Source organism: Thunnus thynnus, chromosome 14 (assembly GCF_963924715.1).
Source record: "Thunnus thynnus chromosome 14, fThuThy2.1, whole genome shotgun sequence".
NCBI lineage: Eukaryota > Metazoa > Chordata > Actinopteri > Scombriformes > Scombridae > Thunnus > Thunnus thynnus.
In genome coordinates, this window is record NC_089530.1 from 31,837,400 (window position 1) to 31,862,597 (window position 25,198).

A 25,198-nucleotide genomic window follows, 5' to 3' on the forward strand; every position below is an offset into this window, starting at 1 on the left:
TGTTATTTTAAGGATCAGGACAGTAATGTGCAGCTACACAACATTCACTCTGCTTGTTACACATACAGGACGCGCAGCAGCGCACAAACATGCAAAAGGTAACAAATAAAAGGATTATTATTGTTTATTATTGTAATTATTTGACCAAATCGTGGCAAAATATGTAGGTAAACAGACGGATCAGACACAGATCAACTTTCCTGCTGCATCAATAAATGATGACATGAGGAAATAAATGAGGTGAAAACAATTATTAAACTAATGAAGGAAATAAATCTGCAGCTTCCAGCTGCTGCCAGCAGCAGGATCAGAACCCGATCAAGTCCTGATGACTGTGTTGATGATTCTTTACATGATTAAAATTAATGATTCAATTTATGAACAATATTTAACAAATATTCTTTGACATTTCTGAGATTACAGTGATCAGGTTTCCAGACTTTCAGCAGATGAAACTCTGCTGATCTGACCTGATACTCCATGACTGAACTAAACGATTTTAAAGAAACTAAAGCTGTAATTAAAAAAATAAACCTTTTCAAAAACCAAACGAAGATAAATTGGCAACAAATGAACGAACAGGATCTTAAACTGGTGGTCTGGGACCACAGGAGGGTCCAGGAGCAGCAGTGTGCTCGTTATGGATCGTGCACCAGCTGATCCGTTTCCTCTGCAGAGGAGCTTCCTTCTACTCGGCAAATGCGCCGTCATAATAGCAATCCGCTAAGGTGCGAGCGCACCTGGCTCTTAAAGGGAACGGGAGACGACACTGTGATTAGTTTATTGCATCTTACGCCTCAAACACACCCATGATTAATTAGGAGACTATGGATGACCCCTTTGAACCATGCGCCCGGTGTTGCAACCATTTTTCTGCCCTTAAAATAGCAAAAGTGGATTTGGACACGCCCTAAATGCAATGGCGCCATGCGCTTTAGATCGTTAAAATAGGGCTCTATAAGTCTGACCACTTTCAAACCTGTATCAATGGATTCACCACGAAAATTCCTTCTATAATATGATTTTTAATGTTAGATTTGGCCAAAGTCATGGGATTTATGAGGATATTTCACGAGAAGCGTTCTCTAAAATCCTCCTCTCCAACTGCTCCTGGTGATGTCACTCCCTCAGTGCTGTGAAACATTCCGCAATACACACTCATTATAAAATCACAGGAGGAGCAAGAAAAGACTTTAAAACTCACACTCTAATATCTCAAAAACAATAAAAGATAGAAAAAACATGTAAATTCAAGATTTGTAGGTCAAAGTCTCGTGACTCATTTAAAGTTCAAATGAAGTTTGTATCTAAAACTATGTGGAAGCAGTAAATGTTCAAAAAGGTGTGGGTTCACTCACACTCTCCATTCAAATATATGAGTATTTTTCTGTCCAGCTGCAGTTACTTATTGTCTCTACACACCTGACAGTACACATGTCAATCAAACTTTCAAAATAAAAGCACACCACACTTGTAAGAAATATCCCTCATTTTTAAAAAGCAAAATGATCCCGACGGGCCAGAGTGCGAGGTCCCAACCAACGCTGCTCGCAGCTTTAATTATTATTATTATTATTATTATTATTATTATTATTATTATTTGTTTAAGTGTGTTTTGACTCCAGACAGAACAGCCAGTGATGTGTGACAGAAGATGTTGTACAATCACACATAAGAAAGACACTGCAGCGCCTCCTTCAGGCCGATCACGGCTATTTAAAGAGCCAAAGAAGCGATGAGATTGATTGTTTCTTAAAGACGGTTTCACAGTGACTGATTACAAATATCATCTGTCAATGAGTAAAAACTAAAACAAAGCAAAAATGACAGAATAAAAAGTACAAACTGTATGATCTTCATCTTTGTATTCTAGACAACAAGTTGTGCCATAAATGAAAAAATTTAAGTAGAAAACCAAAAACAGGAAAGAAAGCAACAACTGGGAGACAGAAAGCAACAACTGGGAGACAGAAAGCAACAACTGGGAGACAGAAAGCAACAACTGGGAGACAGAAAGCTTTGCTCTCTCTGAAAAACACAAGAGAAGAAAGTTGTACATAAAGATACGGAAACAAATGTGCTGCGAAAGGAAGGAAATCCGTCTCTCAAACAGAAAAACAAAAGTTGTGAATGGGAAAAGTCTTCATGTTGTGTCATCTGCTAACAGAGATTCCCAGTGTTCCCAGTGTTCCCAGTTAAACCAGCAGTCAGGTGTCTGTAATCATTCCTCCTGTTCATACTGGATATTAAAGATCCTTCAAATGTGCTTTAATGGAGGTGATGGAGGCCAAAATCCACAGTGTGTCCACACAGTCATTTAAAAGTCTGTGTGAAGCTTCTATTCAGCTTCAGCAGTCTGAGTTAGTCATATCAAGTGGATATCTGACACATTTACAGTCATTTTAGCATCAAATTCCCTCTTTGTGTTTCCTCGGACAGTGTTTCCCTGTTGAGCTGCAGGTGGAAGTATAGTAACAAAAAGAGGAACTTTGGCACTAAAAAGACTGTAACGTTGAAAGATATCTACTTGATTTGACTCATTTGGACGCTGAAGCTTCATATTAGCTTCAGATAAACTTTAAATACATTTTTAGACAGAAGGAGAGCTGCAGGTTCACAGTTGATCCTCCATGATGATCAAAACTCAATATCATTGATCAGGATCAATTAGAGCTGAGTCGATAATGAACAACAGCATTAAAACAGTGTTACTTGTACAGAGGTGACATATGGATGATATGTGTAACAGAGTTCAGGGCTTGTTTCTTTCCTCGCTGATTGGACGACAGGTATTCTTTATGTCTTAATGCATGTCTGGAGGAAAAATAAAGATTTAAAGAGCAACTTGCAAAATATTATAGAAAACAATTTATCACTATACTCACTACAGTGACATCAAAATGAGATGTTGGGCATGAAGGGAGAGCGAAATCTGACACTGCTGAGATTGAAAATACGTATATTTATACGACTACAATCCTGCCGAGTGTCCGAAGGATCAGAAACAAACGACAACGTCAGAGATTAACGGAGCACAAAGTCTGAAGAAACAAACTCATTTTTAAATTATCTCTTTAAGCTCTAAACACCAAATATTACAGTTGAACTAACCGACTAAAATATTTAATAAAATGATTAATTAACAGACAGACGGAGATCCGTCATTATTTTAAACCTCCAGTTTAGCCTAAAAATCTGAGAAACTTTACTAACAAACATCTGTGAAACATTTGTGAGTAACAGAGTTGTTTTTGATTCTTCAGTTTTAATGACGGTCGTAAAATTCTCTCCACACATCAACATGCTGACAGCAGCAGAAACGCAGAAACATCTAACGATTACACTCACAAATATGTGACCAACATTTCTGCACTGAAGTCACAATTCTTCTTCTCTCGTCCTGTTTTCAGCACAAACTGCCTTTAAAAGAGCTTCTGTTCATCAGTCAGTCAGTCAGTCAGTCAGTCAGTCAGTCAGTCAGTCAGTCAGTCAGTCAGTCAGACAGACAGACAGACAGACAGACAGACAGACAGACAGACAGACAGACAGTCAGTCAGTCAGTCAGTCAGTCAGTCAGTCAGTCAGTCAGACAGACAGACAGACAGACAGTCAGTCAGTCAGTCAGTCAGTCAGTCAGTCAGTCAGTCAGACAGACAGACAGACAGACAGACAGACAGACAGACAGACAGACAGACAGACAGACAGACAGACAGACAGACAGTCAGTCAGTCAGTCAGTCAGTCAGTCAGTCAGTCAGTCAGACAGACAGACAGACAGACAGACAGACAGACAGACAGACAGACAGACAGACAGACAGACAGACAGTCAGTCAGTCAGTCAGTCAGTCAGTCAGTCAGTCAGTCAGTCAGACAGACAGACAGACAGACAGACAGACAGACAGACAGACAGACAGACAGACAGTCAGTCAGTCAGTCAGTCAGTCAGTCAGTCAGTCAGACAGACAGACAGACAGACAGACAGACAGACAGACAGACAGACAGTCAGTCAGTCAGACCTGGTTTCCCTCAGAGAGACCAGAAACCTTTAAAAACACTGTGTGTGTGTGTGTGTACGTGTGTGTACGTGTGTGTGTACGTGTGTGTGTGTACGTGTGTGTGTGTGTGTGTACGTGTGTGTGTGTGTGTGTGTACGTGTGTGTGTACGTGTGTGTGTGTGTATGTACGTGTGTGTGTGTACGTGTGTGTGTGTGTGTACGTGTGTGTGTGTGTGTATGTGTATGTACGTGTGTGTGTGTACGTGTGTGTGTGTGTGTACGTGTGTGTGTGTGTGTATGTGTGTGTACGTGTGTACGTGTGTGTATGTGTGTGTACGTGTGTGTGTATGTGTGTGTACGTGTGTGTGTGTGTGTGTACGTGTGTGTGTATGTGTGTGTACGTGTGTGTGTATGTGTGTGTACGTGTGTGTGTGTGTGTACGTGTGTGTTCAGCACAGCTACACATCAGACTGTCTATAATTAAACTCGTGTCGTCTCACAGCACAAAGTGAACATGAACTCATTTCTGTCTCTCTGCTGCCACCATGTGGATGATCTGTGTTACTGCTACAGTTTTCAGGGTCAGAGGTCAGAGGTCGTCCTGAGCTCCACACAACATCAACAACACAAACAGCAAGAAAAAGCAAAACAAGTCAAATATTAATATCAGAAAATGAGTGAAATAACTCAATATATGAATAAAAACTCAAAGAAAATGGTCAAGATTGAAACAAAAAGACAAAAACTAAAACTAAAAGTCAGCAGACTGAGAGAAGAAAACACTGCAGGGTTTTTAAAGAGCTGCTGGTTTCTACACTGACAGCGTGTCATAAAAGCATAAAACGCTCCAAAAATGCAATAAATAAATAGACAAACACCAGACGGACACATTAATATCAGTAGAAACAGTAGACGGTTGTAATGCAACTTTAACATCATCCTCCATCTGGACATGATTTATTATTTCACACTCATGATGGACAGTTAAACAAAGAGAACCACACACTCCTCTTCCTCGTCTAAACCTGCTGCCTACATTACCCACGATGCACCTTTTTCCACATATTCAAACACCTGAAAACACTTTGATGTGGAAAAATTCTGACAACTGTTTTCAATCGGAGGTGATTGTTAAACTGAACAACAGGAGACAGAACAGACACTTCCTGTCATCGTCAGTCTGGACCAATCAGCAGTTAATCAGCATTAAAGTGCCACCGACAGGCGCCAGACGCTCCAACTAAACCAGCGGGTGACATCACAGCTCGCTGCCTCCATCTTTACATTCACTTGATGATCTGCTCTTGAAGCGTCGCTGTGACTCACCTGTTGCTGCTGTGGAGCGACGGCGCCGAGCTCGCCTTGCGGAAGCCGTCTTTGAGGACGGAGCGACGCCACGTCTCCCTCTCTGACCTGGACCGGACCGGAGGGCCGGAGTCGTCCTTGGAGCCGCCCCTGAGCCCCGCCCCCGAGGCACTGAGGGTGATTTCGGAGCGCGACGTCTCCGAGGGGGCGGCGGGGTCGGGCCGGGCCAGCGGGGCGAAGCTCAGCTCGATGATCTGCTTGGCGCTCTCGCAGATCTGACTCTGGACACACAGACATGCTGATCAGTCGGTCGGCAGCAGACTTTAGTTTATTAAACTAGAAACAGCGACGAAGGAAAGGTACATTTACACACAGAAGGTTCACAGGGATCGGGGGGCCACCAGGGTTCACAGGGATCGGGGGCCACCAGGGTTCACAGGGATCGGGGGGGCCACCAGGGTTCACAGGGATCGGGGGCCACCAGGGTTCACAGGGATCGGGGGGCCACCAGGGTTCACAGGGATCGGGGGGGCCACCAGGGTTCAGGTAGAGGTTTAACAGGACAAACTAACTCTGGTATCTGATAACGTGGTGAAAGTCACGGTGACGTCCTTGTTTTCTATCTTGTTTATTGTTTTTGTTTCTTTCTGCTTTGCACTAGTAAACGTACAACTTACACTACATAATATACGTAGTTGTATTTACAGATGTATCGACCCCACAGCAAAAAGAAGTTTAAAGAAAAGGAGAAACGCTCCTACCTGGATCTCCGGCGTGAGCGTCGGCAGGTCGAAGGTGAACACAGACGTGGATCCGGAGGTCAGCAGGTCCACGCTGTCCAGGCTGCTGTACGAGGTGCCTTTGGCCCGGTGAGACTCCATGATGCTCTCAAAGTGGCGGCTGAAGGAGTCCAGGTTGCTGTCGGAGGGCCGGCGGGGGCTGCCGACGGAGACCGGAGACTTGAGTCCGCCGTGGACGTCAGATGACGCCTCCAACGGCCTGAAAAGGAAGCAAAAATAAAACTTCTTTAACCAACACGTCTTCAGTCTCCCGTAAGAGAGTCACGGTGCGATCCGTTTGAACTGGGAAGTCAGAATTTCTTAGATCCCAGTCGGAAATTTCAACTCAAACACCCCCTGAAATCAGATTTCCAAATCAGAAATTCGGAAAAACCTCACCAAACCTGACCTCAAAATCCAAGATGGCTGCTCCGCGTATCAAACCCCCATAGAACAAGAACGTGCAGAAACATGTTGATGGTTTGAGTCTGTTTGGTTTAGTTGTTCGTTTCCAGGGAAACTGTATGAATATGACCCTAACCCCCCTAACTCCCCTAACCCTTCTACCCTCCTACCCTCCTGATACCCCTAACCCTTCTACCCTTCTACCCCCCTAACACCCCTAACCCCCCTAACCCTTCTACCCTCCTAACACCCCTAATCCTTCTACCCTCCTGATACCCCTAACCCTTCTGCCCTCCTACCCTCCTGATACCCCTAACCCTTCTACCCTCCTAACCCCCCTAACCCTTCTGCCCTCCTACCCTCCTGATACCCCTAACCCTTCTACCCTCCTACCCTCCTGATACCCCTAAACCTTCTACCCTTCTACCCCCCTAACACCCCTAACCCTTCTACCCTCCTACCCCCCCCACACTTCTACCCTCCTGATACCCCTAACCCTTCTACCCTTCTACCCTCCTAACCCCCCCACACTTCTACCCTCCTGATACCCCTAACCCTTCTACCCTTCTACCCTCCTAACCCCCCCTAACCCTTCTACCCCCCTAACACCCCTAACCCCTCTACACCCCTAACCCTTCTACCCTCCTACCCCCCCCACACTTCTACCCTCCTGATACCCCTAACCCTTCTACCCTTCTACCCTCCTAACCCCCCCTAACCCTTCTACCCCCCTAACCCTTCTACCCTCCTACCCCCTTAACACCCCTAACCCTTCTACCCTCCTAACCCTCCTAACCCCCCTAACCCTTCTACCCTCCTACCCCCCTAACACCCCTAACCCTTCTACCCTCCTAACCCTCCTAACCCCCCTAACACCCCTAACCCCTCTACCCCCCTAACCCTAAAACTGAATCAGTCTAATTGTTGGATTGAAGTTCAGTGTTTTCTCACCCCTTCAGCAGCAGACTGAACACCTCTTCCTCCTCTGTAGTGGCTCTCTGTCTCTGTCTGTCTCCCTGCATCCGGACACTGGCCCAGCTCACCACTCCTTCCTCCTCCTCCTCCTCCTCTTCCTGCTGATCCTCCTCCTCCTCCTTCTCTTCCTTTTCTCGGCCTGACCGGGGTTTCGGGGAGGCGTTGGCGGGGCTGAAGCTCGAGTTTAACAGCACACTGCGATTACTCCCAAAAGCAGAGTCCGCCTCCGCCTCCTCAGCTGGCTCCGCCTCCGCCCGCATCACCTACACAATAAAGATCAATCAATAATCATATCTGATCAGCTATAATCTAAAAATCACATCTAATAAATATTCTACAGTTCATGCTGTGGAACACTTGCAGCTAGAAACACGTGACCTGCTGGTAAATGTGTGTCTTTAAATTAAAAAAGGCATCTTCAAACTTAATTAACAGAAATAAATTAATATATTACATTTGATAGGACATCTGAGTAAATACAAATATAAACACAACACTTCTCAATGATTTTGAAAAGTTATTCTTCAAATCCTTTTTAAAAAATCATTTCTTTACTCATTAAATTTACATTTCTGACCCTGGGCTTGAGACTGAACCAAAACAGTAAAGTTGCAGCCAAACAGATAAACAATGAGCTGAAACTCACTATAAAGCTCCGTTCACTAGTTCTGTTACGCTCGAAACAGAAGACTGTATCAACCTTTCAAAGAAAAAGTATCGATGCAAGATGTTTGAATGCCTCACTTCAGAACACCAAAGATCATGTGACCATCCCAAACAAGGCCTCGTTACATCACACTCTTTGCAGAGAGGCGTCGCGCTGGTTTGGATACGAGCCGCTCAGTCTAACATTATATCCAAAAAACAGCTGCAGACAGTTTAAAAGTAATCCGTTTGAACATTATAAACTTTATTGAACAAAATAACAATAAAAAAAGCAGTAAGACCACTTATAATCTGTTTCATCTCATCTCAGATTTAATTCAGCCATACAAGTGTAATACCAACAGTTTCCCAGCAGATGTCGCCATTTCGATTATTAAATGCTTAGAAACAGTGTAACTGCTTCAGAAAGCTTTGTTTACTGAACAACAGCTCAGTTGTTTACAGATTTATTTTGTATCCATGAGCATGAGGCCAGCAGAGACCGGATCACCTCGTCCAGGTCGGTTTCTCGGTAGCAGCGCAGCGGCACAGCGTCCAGGTCCGTCTCAGAGTATTTGATGGTTCGGCGGATGATGCCCGTTTTGGGGGAGGAGCCTCGGGGTTCAGAGGTCACCAGCTCCACCTCAATCTTCTGGACCTCGTGATGCGACAGCCTCTGACCCTCACCGGCCCACCCCCTCCTCTGATTGGCTGGCTTCAGATGGAGGGAGGAGGGAGGGGTGGGGCTGGGTGAGGTGCTGGTGGGAGGCGTCGTGGACGGAGCGTCTGCAGGAGGAGAGTTTATGTTCAGAGTTACCATCAAACCGCTTCTGTTTTCAATCCCTATAAACATTAGTAGCAGCATTCAGCCAAGATTCGTTTGTATGCAGACGATACTGGTGTTTATATATTCACTCCTCAATAAGTCTGTGACAGTTTGTAGCTGAAGCTTGTTGTGTGTAACACTGGCTCTCAGTAACACATTGCTAAAGTTAACCCCATGTTGTGTTGTTGCTATAGTGACCCAACAATTTTAACACAGATTTTTAGTATGTAACTATTTTCCATTGAAACTCCCTCCACATATTTACATTTGTAATTTGTTGAGTTTCTGATAAAGTTATTTTACCTCTTAAAATTAACCCTGAATGCGCAAAAATACAACTTTATAACTTTGTCCTGAAATCAAACCACCTCTGTACAAAAGGTGAATAACTGCAATTAATCTCAATAACTAATAACTCCAGATGGGAATTGATTTTATGTCAACTGAATTTGAAAAAGTACAAATATCTTAGAATTAGAGACGTTCTTGATCTGGAAAGATTTTAAAGAGTCGTATCGTCTAAAATAAACCTGATCAGATGGATCTTTTGTGGTTTGTGTTGCAGCTGCTCTCCTTCACAGCAGCATCTCACTGCAGATCAGAATCAACATCAGAGAGCAGAAAAGCTTCAGCTAGCAGCTTCTTGTGTTGAGCCGCTCTGAGCATCACTTTCAGCTTCATCCTGTGAGTCACATGATGACAAAGTGAAACTCGTCTGTAGTCGGTTTGTGTGTCTGTACTCAATCAAAGATCCTCCGTGAGGGAAGAACCTCCACTCTGTAACAACACTGTACAACCAGAGTGTTTGTAATTCCAACAGAGTGAGACATCTTCTGTCTAGAGGATCAGGAGTCACATTCTCCACTTAAACTGTGATTCACATCAGATCAATCACTTCAGCTTATCAATCAATAGTTTTACACCAGCACCTTCATCAGCTGAGTGAACAGCAGGGGAGCAGTGATGTGTAGTAGTTCTTATCAGTAGAGTTGCAAACTGTAAGAGCTTTTCTAGCTGATGTTAAGCTTCAGCTAATTGGCTTAGAAGAAGACTGGAAGCTCCGGAAGCTGCTTGTTTACTTCACTGAGTCGACCAATAATACACGAGAAAAGACAGAATGGCCCTTTAACCTGCTGGGAGGAAGATGAGACACACACAGATCATCAGTGATGCCAGTAAAACACTGATAGTGTCTCCTGTTATTTTGAACTGGGGGATAATCCTGCCCTCTGTTCTGGAACCACAGTTCCCATAATGCTTTGGGGGATGTAAACAGGAAGAATAACTTTGGACAACATGGATTCAGCAAGTTAGCTGAAGGCTACAACTAGTTTACATTGTGACAAATTATCTCTTAGAGCTGCAACAAACGATTATTTTAATTATTGATTAATCTGTTGATTATTTTTTCCATCGATCAATTAGTTGTTTGGTCCATAAAATGTCAGAAAATGGTGAAAAACGTGGATCAGTGTTTCCCAAAGATGACATCCTCAAATGTCTTGTTTTGTCCACAACTCAAAGACATTCATACATAGAGCAGTGTTTCCTCTGGGTCGACTGCTTTGGCCTCGGTGGGGGTGGAGTGGGGGGGTGATGGGGGGGCAAGACACACATTCCTCATTCCTCTGTTCTTTGTTTCTATGTTTAGTGTCATCATGTTAGGCTAACCCATTGTTGCTAACTTTGGAGCTAACCCCCTTCACTTCTCCAGCAGTTGGGGAAACAACAGACGAGACTTTTCTTGGTCTTGCAGCATTTATTAACTGACACACTGACAACTTACTGTTAACCTTTTCCTCTGCTCGCATTCACCGTCACTTTCCTGCCGCTTGCTCTCTAACTTAACCGCTCACTCACTTACGCTCTGCCCTCCACTACCTGGAGTTTCCCAGGCAACCACACAGACGTTGGCTAACGTTTCAAAACAGTGCTGCTCAGAGGCTCCAGAACGCTATTGATTTCTGAATTAATGGGGATTTGGTGTTATTTTTGGTATTTACAAAGCTTGTTGGCCAGGCGGCCCAGCAGGCCTGTACTGCATAGAGGACTAAAGAAACCAGAAAATACTCACAATTAACAAGCTGAATCATAGAATATTGTTTCTTAATATTGACTCAAAATGATTAAATTATCCAAATAGTTGCAGATTAATTCAGTAGCTGCAGCTGTAATTAAAAGTCGTGTGAATCAGCTGTTAGCAGCTGCTCTCTGCAGTGTCACATGATGTTCAGAAAACTGATTACTGTCATACTGAAGAAAACTTCTACATGATCTGCAGCTTCTTTGTTCTCTGGTTTCTAAGTGGATTTATGATGTAATATATTGATAATGATATTCTAAGGAAGTGTAATTGACACTGAATGATATCAATATGTGTTTCATGTCTGTGTGTTCAGAGTTATGACGTTTGGTGGCTCCATCTCACGTCTTCAGAGTAAACAGATGATGTTACATGTTAACTGTGGTGTTCAGAGGCTTCTGAAGGCCACTCAGGTTTCTTTCCTCTCCTGTATGATTGTATTTTATGTTTCTGCAGTAATAATCAAATCACAGCAGTCCATATAAAAAGTTAAAACAGCTGTCACTGAGCATCTTTACCTTTACTGCAGCGACTCTCAGTCGGCTCTCCAAACAGGAAGTCCCACTTGGCTCGAGCGATCTTCTGCGATCTTGAGGATGGATTCGCCGCTGAGCCGCCGTCCGACTGCAGGAGGAAAGAGAACAAATATAGATTTTTAAGAAATCCATGTCGAAGCATCAGAGAAGGTAAAAAGTTCAGAAGAAAGTTTTAGTCTTTATTAACTCTTACAGTGTGTGTTTTCTTATGAATGTTAAAACTTTTTTCTGTATTTTTATGAATGAATGATTGTGAGGATGCCATTAAGTATATCTGGAGATAAATGCTTTGTGATGCAGCAATAAGGATATAAAATTTATCTCATTTAGTAAAATGTTTGATAGTCTATTAGTGTCCATGTCTCTTGTGATGGTTAAATAACCTCTAAATTGGATTCAACCAAATGCTGAAAATTGGGGTGTTTTGATGCAAACTGCACCTTCACAGTCAGATTTTACTGAAAAAGAAGAATTTAAATTTAATCTCTTTAAACTTAAAGTCTCCTAGTGCCTTAAGGACACCTGAATATCCAAAAAGAAACTTTAAAATATTATTATATATAGATTATAGGGGAGACTTCGTTCTCTTAATTACTAGTTTCCTTTAACAGAGAATGTAACAGAACAGTATTTATTGTAAACCATGCAGGACTTTGCTTTGACACATCTTTTGATTTTGTCTGCTATACTTGCTCACTTTGCAGACTTGTTTTAAAAGATATGAATTACCACATGTCAAAATAAAGAGAAGCAGTTCATTTGACTTTTTTTCTGTTTGTTTTTTATTATCATTACTGTCTTCATTTTTGAATTGGTGCAGCCATTTTGTGTGTTTTTTTCTCTAAAAGTTAAACTTGTACGAGGCTGTATACCGGCTGCTGCTTATGAAAATAAATAGTCATATTAAATTATATTTCAAAAAACACTAGTTTGTCAAAAACTGATGAACCCAACGATGTGGAAGTTAAAGAGAAACTTGAAATACATACATACATATATATATATATATATATATATATATATATATATATATATATATATATATATATGTATACACACACACACACACTATATATATATATATATATAAAAAGCACACGTTTTTAGTTTGTATTGCTCTGATATTCTGATAAATGATGAAACAGTTTTAGCATTCAGTAACAACAGTAGCTGCTGAACGCTAACAACAGAAAACTGCAGTATTTTATTGCTGCTGAAACCTTTTGATTGATGTTTGAATGTGGACAGGAAACCTCAAGAACATGTCTTTCAGAAAACATGATGCAAGAAACCTTCTATGAGAAAATACACTGATGAAGAGAATCTAGCTCAGTGGTGGGGAAGGTGTTTGTGATGTATTTATTGCTATCAGGGTAAATGTGACAGTATGTTGTACAGATCTAAAACACACATAATCTATACATCTAAACACATCATCCCTCATCACCCTCCCATCCAGCAGACCTGCATCCCTGAGCCGGTGTCTGCCATATTGTGGCTGGACTGGCTAGAGGTTTCGGGGGACAGACTGTCGTTTCTGTCTCCCATGCTGCCCGTCACCCCACTGGAGCTCTGAGAGGACGAGCCACCAGCCCTGCTGTGATCCTGAACCTCCTCGCTCTGGTAGCCCTGCACTGACGTCTTTACTCCTTTATCTTCTCTGTCCTTCCTGTGATACTCATCTATGCTTGGAGTGTAGATTCTTGAGGTCGACAGTCCATGGTTTTCTTCATAGAGTTCATCCCCGTCCTGAACTGGTCGTGCCTCCCTCCACTCCTGGTGTCTGGAGGTCCAGCTCACAGGCAAAGCTTCAGCATTTTGGCTGGACAAAAGTCTCCTGGAGGGCTCAGGGCTGTCCTTAGGCAATCTATCCAAGAGATACTGCCTGCGCTCCATACAAGGTGTCCGTTCTCCAGTGTACTGTGGTGGCTGGTAGCGGTGCAGGGAAGATGTGTCCTTAGTGGGGGATGAACTTGCTTGCTGTTCAGGGTCTAAGACTGGTGACTGAGAGGCGGCTGACCGGTGCAACCTGGCAGGCAGGGCTGGAGACACTGGTGACGAGAGGCCTTTCTGGGGTAAGAGAGGCGAGACACGTCCTGGGCGGGTTTGAGGAGTCAGTTTGTCTGTTTTCCTCCTGTGGTTCCGGACGTCCACCTCCGTAAGCTCAGGGGAGAGTCGCCCATGAAGAGTGGCATAAGGCTGGGATTCTCTTAAGAAAGAACCCCCCATCTTTGGACTCTCAGACCTCAGTGACTCCGCTTGGGAAGGTGTTGGAGAGGGAGTCCGTCTATCTGCAAAAATGGTGGACAGTTTGGCAGCCTCCACAGCTAACTTACAGGCGACCTCAGCATTTGACGGGGAGACGCTTCTCCTGCCGTTAGAGGGGCTGGCTCTGTTACTGCAGCTGGACGGTCTGCACTGAGTGCTGCTGGAAGCGCTGGAATTACTGTTAGCACTGCAGTATGTACTATTTGTAGCATTATGACTGGTGCTGGTCATATTAGCATTATAGCTACTATTGACACTGTGTTGGCTGTTCCCACCAGCTTGGCAGCCAGTCCTGAGCTGGTTGCTGGTGGGGAAAATGCTCGTTGGGATCTTGTGCTGGATGTCTGTGGGTCTCCCTGCAGGTAAAGGTGGGTGAAATTTGCTGGACAGCCTGGGGCTCTCGTCCCCAACCCGCGGCCTCTGCTGGCTCTGGGGTTGGCCATGGGAGTGAACTGTTGAGGCTGGACCCAGTGAGTGGGAGGAATACCCAGTGTGGGCACACAGCTGATCAGAGGCAGGGCTTCTGGGTAATCCGTTCATTGAACTATGACAGATTCCCTTGTCCAGTTCCAGGAACTGGGCCTTGGATGGCAGGGTGAGGGTGCTGCGGGGCAGGACTGGTGACCCTGCCCAGGACCGGCAGCGAGGGTAGTGGTAGTGCCGTGGCAGGGTCGGGCTGCTATTCTCTGGGACATGACCTGCAAATCGGCGCCTAAGTTCTGAGGATCCAAACTCCTCCAAGGCCCTGTGGGTGGCATCTCTGGCTACAGCATCCAGAGCAGTCCTTGGCAGGTAAGGTGAGCCCATTGGGGACTGGTTCTGAGACGCATAAAGGGTCCTGGTGTAAGGTTCAGCCTGCCCTGGCAGACCATTGTACCACATTGGGTCACTCAGCCTCTTCTGTAGGTGGGCAGGCAGCAGCTGATTCTCTGACTCACTTAGGCACACAGAGGTACGACGGCCACTGTGAACATTAGATTTCTCTATGTAGCCGAATGTCACCACAGAGGTCTTCCCCTCCTCACCACCGACCCCCAGGACCTCATAGGACCTGCGGGTGCTGGTAGGAGTGGGGGGTACAGTCAGCCGCCCAGATGGAGTAGAAGATGGGGCAATAAGCTCCCTCTTCTGGTAAGGATCCATGTCAGAAGAAGGGGTGCGTGTCAGTGAGCCATGAGAGCCTAGACTGGTGGTTGCAGGTGCAAGGACCTGGAGTAATTCACCAAAACTATCATGCAACGCGTCCTGCTGGTGGAACTGGGTGGGAGAGCCTCTAGCATCAGGGTGCTGGAGTTGGAAGCAGACAGGGTGCCTGGAAGAGGACTCTGGGGGCGGTAAGCTGCGGCTCCCAGCCCCCGTTTGGTGCTGTGTGACCGGGGAAAGGTCTGGACTGCAGTTGTGGCTGGAGTGGACAGAGCTCCTCTGGGAATGAGGGAGGACGTCTGGGCACTGAAGCAGCAGGTGACCAGTCCCATCATCTCCTCTTCCTGCCACCTTCCCTTCTTCTGCTGGGACTGACCTCACCTCCACATACAGGTGAACAACTTTACCTGCCTGAGACATGTTGGCACCTGAGTCACCTAAATGTCCTGATCTTCCTTTTTCTGAGGACCTTCACTATCTGCTCAAAGGGTCCTCTTGACCTCCTGAAACCCAATAAAGTGCAGACGTCTTTGATGAGGGTCAGAGGTGGTACTGGAGTTCTGTCCTCCATCTGTTTATCATCTCTTCAACCTGCAGCAGGAAGCAGAAGCAAGAGATAAAGTTATTACATAAAAGTAAAAATCAAATAGTTTATCCCCTATATTCATTTATAACCAACTTCCACTTGCAGTAAAGACAGCAGAGCCAATCTCAGCTTTTTTGCTGTAATACAAAATTTCGTCAAGATCTTATGACACACTTCTGTGACACCCTGCTTTCCCATATCACTAAAAAGAAAGTGATAAAGAAAACAAACAAGCCATTACATCATTCACATTGTAAAGTGGTGTTAAACAGAAAAATAAGCTGATTATTTATTAGGCCTTATTTATTCTGGAAATCCCATTGACCCGAGAACAGGTTAAAATAAGTCACAATAAGACGCTTCATTCACATCACAATCACAAAACAGTCACTCACACACATTACTTAAAACAGGGGTTCTCAACCTCTTGTGACTTAAGGCCCACTTTTAATTGTTAAAAAAAATTCTGAGGACCACCATTCCCCAATAAATGAAAAAAACACACAACATGGCAACGTGGTGGGATGGGTGAGAGGCTGACGTGCAGAGTAGCATCCCAAGTCGCTTTCACTTTGTTCCTTGCCTTTGATTTTGTGACAGTCACAATGAAAACCCCAGACTCATAAATAGGTGGCGGTGAAAGGCAACAGAAATGTGTTGCTTGTTTAGACAGAGAGGGATACTGACTGGCAGCCAGTATCGTGAATGAAACAAGGTCCACTTGTGTGAGCTGAAGCTTCAGGCTGCTGTCTGCTGATACTTCCATCAGTTCATTTTCCAGCACAGTGGATAGAGACATGTCTTCTGAAGCAGGATCTACAGAGAAAGCTAACTAGCTAACAGCAGCAAAACACCTTTGTCTCTGCCTAATGATGTGTTGTGATTGGTGTGGTGATATTAAAACATATAAGTGGCCATTGAAATTATGCATTTTAATTTGACGTTTTTTTATGTAAATTCTTGAGCATATTTAGATATAAAAATAACTAGCTTTGTAAATGACCAAAAACAAGACTAGATCAAAACCTAGTATATAGCTGGACCGACCTTTTATGGTCAATGTGTGAAATTGTGGTCAGTGTGTTACAGAGATAGTCAGTGATAGTGTCTATAATGTGTGAATTCCAGGATATTAAATGTTCATCTGTAATTTTCTGTAATCATCCCAGTAATATTTGCTGGTAAAGTGTAGTGAAGTAGCATCACATGACATGGTTAAGCTACGTTTGAGTCTAAAAAAAGGTTATAAATGTAGAACTCCTATCTTGGGATATGTCTCTTGTTTTTCACTCTGCATTGAGTGATTTGTCAGAGTGATGGTTATTTGGGTGCTTTAACTGCATCATCTCCCTAATGGCTGCCTGCTTCCCAGCTAAGGAGGCTGCAGTGAGAAACTTTTGGCAGCATTTTGGGCGCAAATTTAGGAGGCTTATCTTCCACCTGATTACTGCAGTTACAGGCAAACCACGCGCACCTGCAGAGCAGCCACCCCACACTTAACTAATATAACAGCTTTTGAGTCGCATGTTTTACCTGCAAGACTCATGTTTTAATGCTGTTGTTCATCATTTGTGATGTGAAAACGTCAGAGAAGTAAAAATTTGCATCCTGGTATAAGTTCAGTTATAAAATCCAAACGCACCATGGACCGTCTCTCCTGATTGGCTGCTGACAGCGCTGCCAGCCAGAGAGTCGATCACACTGGACGGTAGAGGAGGAGACGCAGAGACGCTGGAATGCGTCTGTTTAAACTAAAGTTTAACCGACTTCACTGCATTTAACAGCAGAGCTGAGTGTCAGAGCTCGGAGCAGAAAAACAGTCGCTCTACGTCACACTGCTTCCATCATCTCGTGCTGATTCATTTTGAAAGAGCAACAGCCAATGGGGAAACTCCAATACGGCTGGCCAACCAATGATGAAACTTCATCCCTCACTCACAGATAACTGTGGTTATAGGGCTGACCCCATTATTGTGGTCTGGCCAAAAAACATATTTTAAACATTTGGCAGTACCATTGCTTACACGGCCCACTAGATAGCATTCTGAGGCCCACCTGTGGGCCGAGGCCCACTGGTTGAGAATGGCTCCTTTAAGAGGTTCTAAACTAACTGAGGATATTATAGGAGTCCTTCAAGATGTGGATGTCCTCATGGTCATTTATGAGGTTCTAGGGGTTTTGTTGGATGTTCTATGGGTTCTCCAGGAGAAAATGGAGAGTCTAGGAACAAAGTATACTAGAAGCCGACCAAGAGGAACAACGGGTGGAAAAGCCAAATGCAGAAACATACACACCGTTCAGAGATGTATGCCAATTAAACATCCAAGACTGTCAGATCGGGAGGCAACTCTTACCCAAGGATTGGTCCAAAGCAACCACTGTAAGCAGGAACCATGGATGCCAAATGTATCTGTTTATAATGCAAGATCCTTAAAGTTGCAATACACAATTCAGCCACAAGATGTCACACTATTGAACCAACATCTCATACCAAAACAATTGTGTGTGTCATTTACTCAATAAAGTTGGAAAAAAAAGAAAGTGGTCCCTGAACCCACATCTCACGAAACTCAGATCAAACTGTCAGACTAGGCAGTACTGATCAAATGTGGATCAAGATTCTGTTACTACATCGCCTATATCTCACCTCAAATGTTTTCAGAAACATATTTTAGTGAACTGCTTAGCTGTAATTTGAGAAAGCTTGTGCCACCATCTTGGAAACAGATGTGGAGGACACAGAGGGACTCACATGCACTAACATGCACGCACGGCCAGAGCAGCTACCAAAACAAAGAACAAAGAAGCTCGGATAACAACTCACACAGAGGAGTGTGATTTCATTCACTGCTCAGGTCACCATTACTCCACTATATCTTTACATAGCAAATAGTTGTTTGATGTCATCCAGTGAAGCTGAATGTCATTTATTGCACCTTTAACAAAGTAGATGAACTAGAACTGCTCTTGCAATCAGAAAAAGCAGACGTCACCTGCTTTACTGAAACCTGGGCTCATTCAAATATTCCAGATGAGTCACTTCATGAACATACTTTCAGTTTAGAAAGACAGGTGCTCCAGTGAAGGAAAGAGAGGGGGGCAAGACCATGTACATACATCAAAGCTTACAGGCCAAGAGAAGAACTGACTTAGAAAAAGAGGAATTGGAATGTATCTGCCTACAGCTACGTCCCAGTCTTCCCAGCTTTGTATCTACTTTGGTTGTGGGGACACTTTATAATCCGCCATGGGCAAATGAGAAAGCAATGCAGCAGAAGACAGTGGACTATCTCTTCAACACACTAGAAATAATCAGATCGGTCTCCCCTCAAATGGGTTTGGTGCTCAGTGGAGATTTAACCTTCTGCTAATTAAGATGTTGAAAAACTTCCAACCGGATATGAAGCAGGTGGTTAAAAAAAAAAGTCCTGGGGAATTCCATCCTGGACTTGATAACTAAGCTCCACAGCTTTTATAAACCATCCACTGCTCTGCCCCCACTTGGCTCTAGTGGCCACAAATGTTTGCAACAGCATCTTACTGCAGATGGTGTCACTGTGCATCATTCAACAATTCAGCGCACTTTGCACAGGGAGGAGCTGTATGGGAGAGTGATGTGGAAGAAACCTTTTCTGCACAAACGCCACAAACAGAGTCGCTTCAGGTGTGCAGAAGCATATTTGGACAAGCCAGCTTCATTTTGGAATAAGGTCCTGTGGACTCATGAAACAAAGATTGAGTTATTTGGTCATAACAAGGAGCGTTATGCATGGCGGCGAAAGAACACAGCATTCCAAGAAAAACACTGACTGCTACCCACAGTAAACTTTGGAGGAGGTTCCATCATGCTGTGGGGCTGTGTGGCCAGTGCCGGTACTGGGAATCTTGTTAAAGTTGAGGGTCGCATGGATTCCACTCAATATCAGCAGATTCTTGAGAATAATGTTCAAGAGTCAGTCACAAAGTTGAAGTTACGTCGGGGCTGGATATTTCAACAAGACAACAACCCAAAACATGCTCAAAATCTACTCAGACATTCATGCAGAGGAACCAGTACAATGTTCTGGGATGGCCATCCCAGTCCCCAGACCTGAATATCATTGAAAATCTGTGGGATGATTAGAAGCGCGCCGTCCATGCTCGGCAACCATCAAACCTTTCCAGTGAACTGGAGATGTTTTTTAAGGAGGAATGGTCCAAAATACCTTCATCCAGAATCCAGACACTCATCAGAGGCCATAGGAAGCGTCTAGAGGCTGTTAGTTTTGCAAAAGGAGGCTCGACTGAATATTGATGTGATTTTTCTGTTGGAGTGCCCAAATTTATGCACCTGTCTAATTTTGTTTTGATGCATATTGCACATTTTTCTCATTTCACTACTGAGATAATGCTGTCCATCAGTTATTTGATTGATCAAAATGAAATTGCTGATCCAAACACCCAATGATTTATAAATGAACATAATGGAAATCGGGGGTGCTTAAAGTTTTTCATACCACTGTAAGTTAATCGAGATAAACTGTGCTGCGTTCTGTTTCTCGGTGATGTTCTGGTTTTGTGTGTCAGAGCAGCCAGACAGCGCAGTGAGAGACAGACAGAGCAGAGTCTTCCTCACAGCGTGAATGTGTCTGAATTTAACAAACAGTCAAATGTTCTGCAGTGCAAAATAACTTATTGAGACATCTACAGGCTACTTTGTTCTAGTTTCAGTCATACTTTGGATGCTATTATTTTAGATACGACCAGTGTAATGATCTCTCCTTTCATCCAGCTGTTCAGAGATGCGCTTTCTCTGCAGCAGACTGTTTGTTAGCATATGCCACCTTTTTGCCGGTATCACATGTAGTTGTCCAGCAGATGAAAATATCAACAGCCAAAATGTACATAATGGAAATATGCCATTTGCCAGATAAATAAATTAATTAATAGCATATTAAATAGTCTAATATTGTGTGACCTATAAGATATGTTGCCAAGACAACTTAAATATAAACTTATATTATGCAAAAGTTTGGTTTTGCGTCCGTTAAGACACAGAGATTCGCTGAGAGTTCAATCAGATGTGACTTAAGAGAGATAAAAGCCATCACACACTGCAGCTTGACAGCAGTTAACACAACTCTGAAAAGTCTTTCTTCAATAAATGCATGATGTGTCCAAAGTCAATGAGTAATTATGTTAAATAATGTTGATATCAATATTGACCAAAATAATCGTGATTATGATTTTTGCCATAATCAAGCAGCTCTATTCTCTAGCGCCACATAGTTAACACAGGAAGTGACAGTTATCTCCTACATGGAATGTCCAATATTCAATGAAATGGATATCCATGTCAGTGGCCCTCAGGGAACATCTCCAGACCTAAAAAAACCCTCTTGGAGCCACTTCCTGAGTCCAACAAGAAGTCAGCTTTATGTGACAAACATCATCCGATTTACATGAAATTTACATGGTGTGGTCTACACATGACGTATATTTAGTGGGTGTTCTCTAGCGCCACATAGTGGACACAGGAAGTGATAGTTATCTCCTACATGCAATGTCCAATATTCATGAAAATGTATATCCATGTCAGTTGCTTTCTGGTTGTCTACAGGCAACAGGAAATGAAGCCTAAATGAAACATAGTTCATCAAATGTATACACAATTTGTAATAAGTCATCTCCAGCGCCACGTACTGCACACAGGAAATAATATTTTACCCTTGCAGACAGTGTCCAATAATCCGGACAATTCAGAGCCGCGTCAAAAGACCTCCGATAGTGAAACCACAGCTGCCGCTGCCTGTGATGCACGCGAGGGCCCGTTCATCACTGCTTGTAGCTTTAATTTTATTATGTACAATCATGTATAGATATATTTCAGTTGTTAACTGTGAGCATGAATGCTAATAAACTCAAACTTCTTTAAGAGGTTGTTTGATCATCAGGGCCAGTGAGTCCTTTAGGAGGTTCTAGTGGTCACTGAGGATGTCTAAGGAGACCTTTAATATGTACTAGGGGTCTTTAAAGTGGTTCTACTGATCACTGAAGAGTTTATTAGGAAGTTCTGAAGGCCACTGTGAAGGTTCTAGGGATCCATAAAAAGGTTTTAGTGGTTTTTTTAGAGGTTCTAGAGGGTAGTTGGGGGATTTCAGGGACCTTTAACTTGACCTATAGGAGATTTTGGTGCAAAGTGTTCAGCAGAACTCGACACCATCATCATCATCAAAAACACCAAATGAGGGAAAATCTTTTGGTAGGATGTTTATTCATTCATCTAGTAGGGTTCCACAGACTTGGAGACTAAAACCTTCCCTTGCTAACATGCTAAAGCTCTTAGAATAACTTCAGTGAACACTAGAGCTTACTAATCATTACCTTGGACTTCCTCACTGAGCTCAACAACCTCTTAAAGAACTTACAAGAAGGACACTGAAGCTGTTCTGGAGACTTGAGATGGAACAATACCTCACTAAGACTCTTTATTTTGGTTTTTACTTTTATTTATCTGTGAGTGTTTAAATAATAAAGGTTTGCTCTTTTGGTACTGCGTCCTTATCTGCCATGGTAATGACCCTTTTTAAATGTCCTTGGCCATCATCCAACATGGCGGCAGAAACCTGCGGGCGGGCAGGCGCCAAGTGACACATGTGAGTTTGATTCCTCTATTAATAGATGACGAAAAGCAGCTTGGAGGGTGTTCAGGTGGGAAAACTCCAGCAGCCATAGGAGGAACTTTTCATGCCTTAAAGTCAACAAACTGTCTTGATTCAATATTTTGCTCAGTGTGTGTGCAGCAGTGTACCCGACACTGTTGTTGTTGTTTGTTTTCACTCTTTGCTGGACGTTTTTCTGTGTTTTCTGTTTTCCAGATTTTACAGTTAATAAAGTAAAGCAGCAGAAGAAACAGCTGTGGTGTTTGGCGGGACTGATGGAGGTCTAGATGGAGGTTTAGATCATAAGGCAGGTCTAAAGTCACATGAAAACACATGAGGCTGCAGGAAATCACTCACACACACACACACACACACACACACACACAAACACACACACACACACACACACACACACAAACACACACACACACACACACACACACACAAACACACACACACACACACACACACACACACACACACACACACACACAAACACACACACACACACACACACACGGGTGCTGTAGATAAGATCCAGGACAGTCCTGATCTCTGACAGTTCAGAGGCAGGATAAAGTCCCCCAACCCCGAAATACAGGAAGTCTGTGAATCTGTGTCTGAATGATCCATCCCAGAATATATTTTATAGTTTCAACTATCAGCTTTTTCACCTCAGACATTTTATATTCACTCATATTTCTGCATATGTTTAAAATGATGAAGAGATCTGAACATCTGTCTCTGATAATGATTGAACGGTTTGTTGGATGATGTGAACTTCTTGCTTTAACACTCTGAATGTTAAACAGAGAGCTGCTGAGAGCTGCGGCGAGCACAGAAACACAATAGCAGCAGTAAGACAACCTCAGGTTTGAATTTCAATCCGTTTACGACGATGACAGCTGCGGTCTTCAAGCTTCTGACGGACTTCTGGCCTTCGATCCATCATCTACACACGTTGACCAATAATAAAGACGCCGGGCACAAAGATCCATGTTTGACTCCAACCAGGAATGTTGAGTTCACTAATAACAAACTGTTGTGAACAAGCTAACAAGTAGAGCCTGATTATCCATGAATTTTAACATCTTTAATTTAATTATTTACTTATTTTTAGGGGACGGAGCTCATTAATCAACACACTGACATTTTAACAACATCAGTGTGAATGAGTGAAATAAACTGAGTTCAGAGTTCAACATCAGATAAAACTCAGTGAAGAAGAGCTGCGTTCAGTTAAACTTTATTTATTCAGAAGAACTCACTGACATCAGGATACTGATACCGATTATCACTACTAGAGCTGTGACTATGATTATATTTATCATCAGTTAATCTGATGAGTCTTTTCTCCATAAATTCATCACTTTGGCTCTTAAATATCAGAAAATAATGAAAAATCATCCGTTATAATTTAGAAGAGTTCATATTTACATCCTCAAATATCTTTTCTTGTCTGATCAACAGTCCAAAACCCAGATATTCAGTTTACTGTCATGTGTGACACAGAAAAGTATTAAATCATCACATCTGAGAAGCTGAAACCAGCAAATATTTGACTTTTTTTACTTAAGAAATTACTAAAATGAATATTCAATTATCAAAATAGTTGCTGATTAATTTTCTGTTGATTGACTAATCAATTTACACTGTTTTTATATAATAATAACAATAATAATAAAAAAGTGAACGAGTTCTTCTCCTGTTCAAACCATTTAAAAGTCCGTCAGCTCAGCATTTATTCAGACTTTAATGTGACGAGCTTTAAAACAGCAGGATTTGATCTTGTGAGCTTCGCTGGAGTTTCATTGAGACTGAAATAAGAAGAACTGGCAGTGAAACCAGTGATCTGCATCCTGCTCGCTAACCCTAACGCAGTCGACGTATTCAACACACGTCACTGAAAAGACAATGTTTGCAGATTGTTAGTTTCTCCAAAGATTGAGAACAGAATCCATGAATTATTATCTCACTGTCATGAGATAAAGCCATAATGTGCTATTAAATAAATGTCTGGATTGTATTTAGCAGCTGGAAAACAACTATAACACACTTACTGACTGATCAAACACGTTCAATAAAATCAGCTTTTATAAAAGTGAACTTCTTCAGAGACACGTGTGACCACAGTTTACACATCTACAGCTGCATGTCGGACCTCTGAACACTCATTACCCAGAAATCCTGAGCAGTGACGTCAGTAAACCTCCAGAGAACGACGGGACGGGAGATGAAAAGAGGATCTGAGTCTGCGACACAAACACTGAAACAACACTGAAGCTTTACAGCCGCTGACATGCATCTCCAACAAGTAAGCACACGTCGCAGCATGGAGACAACAAGCTCTGTGATTGGTCAGTCTGGGTTTCTGATGCTGGTGGAGACAACATGAAGCTGCTTAGTCTAACAGCTGCCTCCTTTCACCACCACTAGCTGGAGCTCTACTGTCCACCAATCAGTGGATGGTTTCAGCTCAGGCCGCAACTATTATTTTCATTATTGATTAATCTGCTGATTATTCCCTCGATGCAGTGTTAAAAAGTAAAGAGAAATGTCTTCAGAGTGTCTTGTTTTGTTGCTCAGTTTATTGTCATATATGACAAAGAGAAACAGCAAATCATCACATTTAAGAAGCTGAAGCCAGAAAGGTTATGATGTGCAGCTGCAAACACACAGCGTTGATCAAACCCACACCAGGAGTTAGAAACATCAATCAATAGTCAAAAATAAAATAAAAATTACAGACGCATCGATTGCAATTTATGATTTTTTCTGACCTTCAGACTCTGATTCTTTCTTTATTAGAACTACGATCAACAGCTTACAAACACGTCTGCGTAGCTTTTCATCATGGAATAATGAAATTTATTTGTATGTTTATTACCTGTTTAAATAACTTACAACAGACAGAACAAACAGAACAGACAGAACAGAACAGAACAAAACAGAACAGACAGAACAGACAGAACAGAATAGACAGAACAGAACAGACAGAACAGACAGAACAGA

General features: G+C 42.9%; 1 protein-coding gene across 4 annotated transcripts in view; it reads right to left on the minus strand.

Moving 5' to 3' along the window:
• Window positions 1–25,198, minus strand: part of psda (pleckstrin and Sec7 domain containing a) — an 89,312-nt gene that overhangs the window by 53,205 nt on the left and 10,909 nt on the right. For 2 of the 4 annotated variants that reach the window (XM_067611015.1, XM_067611016.1), the window contains exons 2-7: window positions 13,013–15,550; window positions 11,531–11,636; window positions 8,615–8,889; window positions 7,435–7,721; window positions 6,061–6,298; window positions 5,321–5,580 (exon numbers count right to left, since the gene is read on the minus strand). In XM_067611015.1, the coding sequence (XP_067467116.1) occupies window positions 5,321–5,580; window positions 6,061–6,298; window positions 7,435–7,721; window positions 8,615–8,889; window positions 11,531–11,636; window positions 13,013–15,379 (3,533 nt within the window). In that variant the 5' untranslated portion in view covers window positions 15,380–15,550. The remainder of the gene's footprint in view (window positions 1–5,320; window positions 5,581–6,060; window positions 6,299–7,434; window positions 7,722–8,614; window positions 8,890–11,530; window positions 11,637–13,012; window positions 15,551–25,198) is intronic. The other 2 variants (XM_067611018.1, XM_067611017.1) reach the window with 2 other exon arrangements.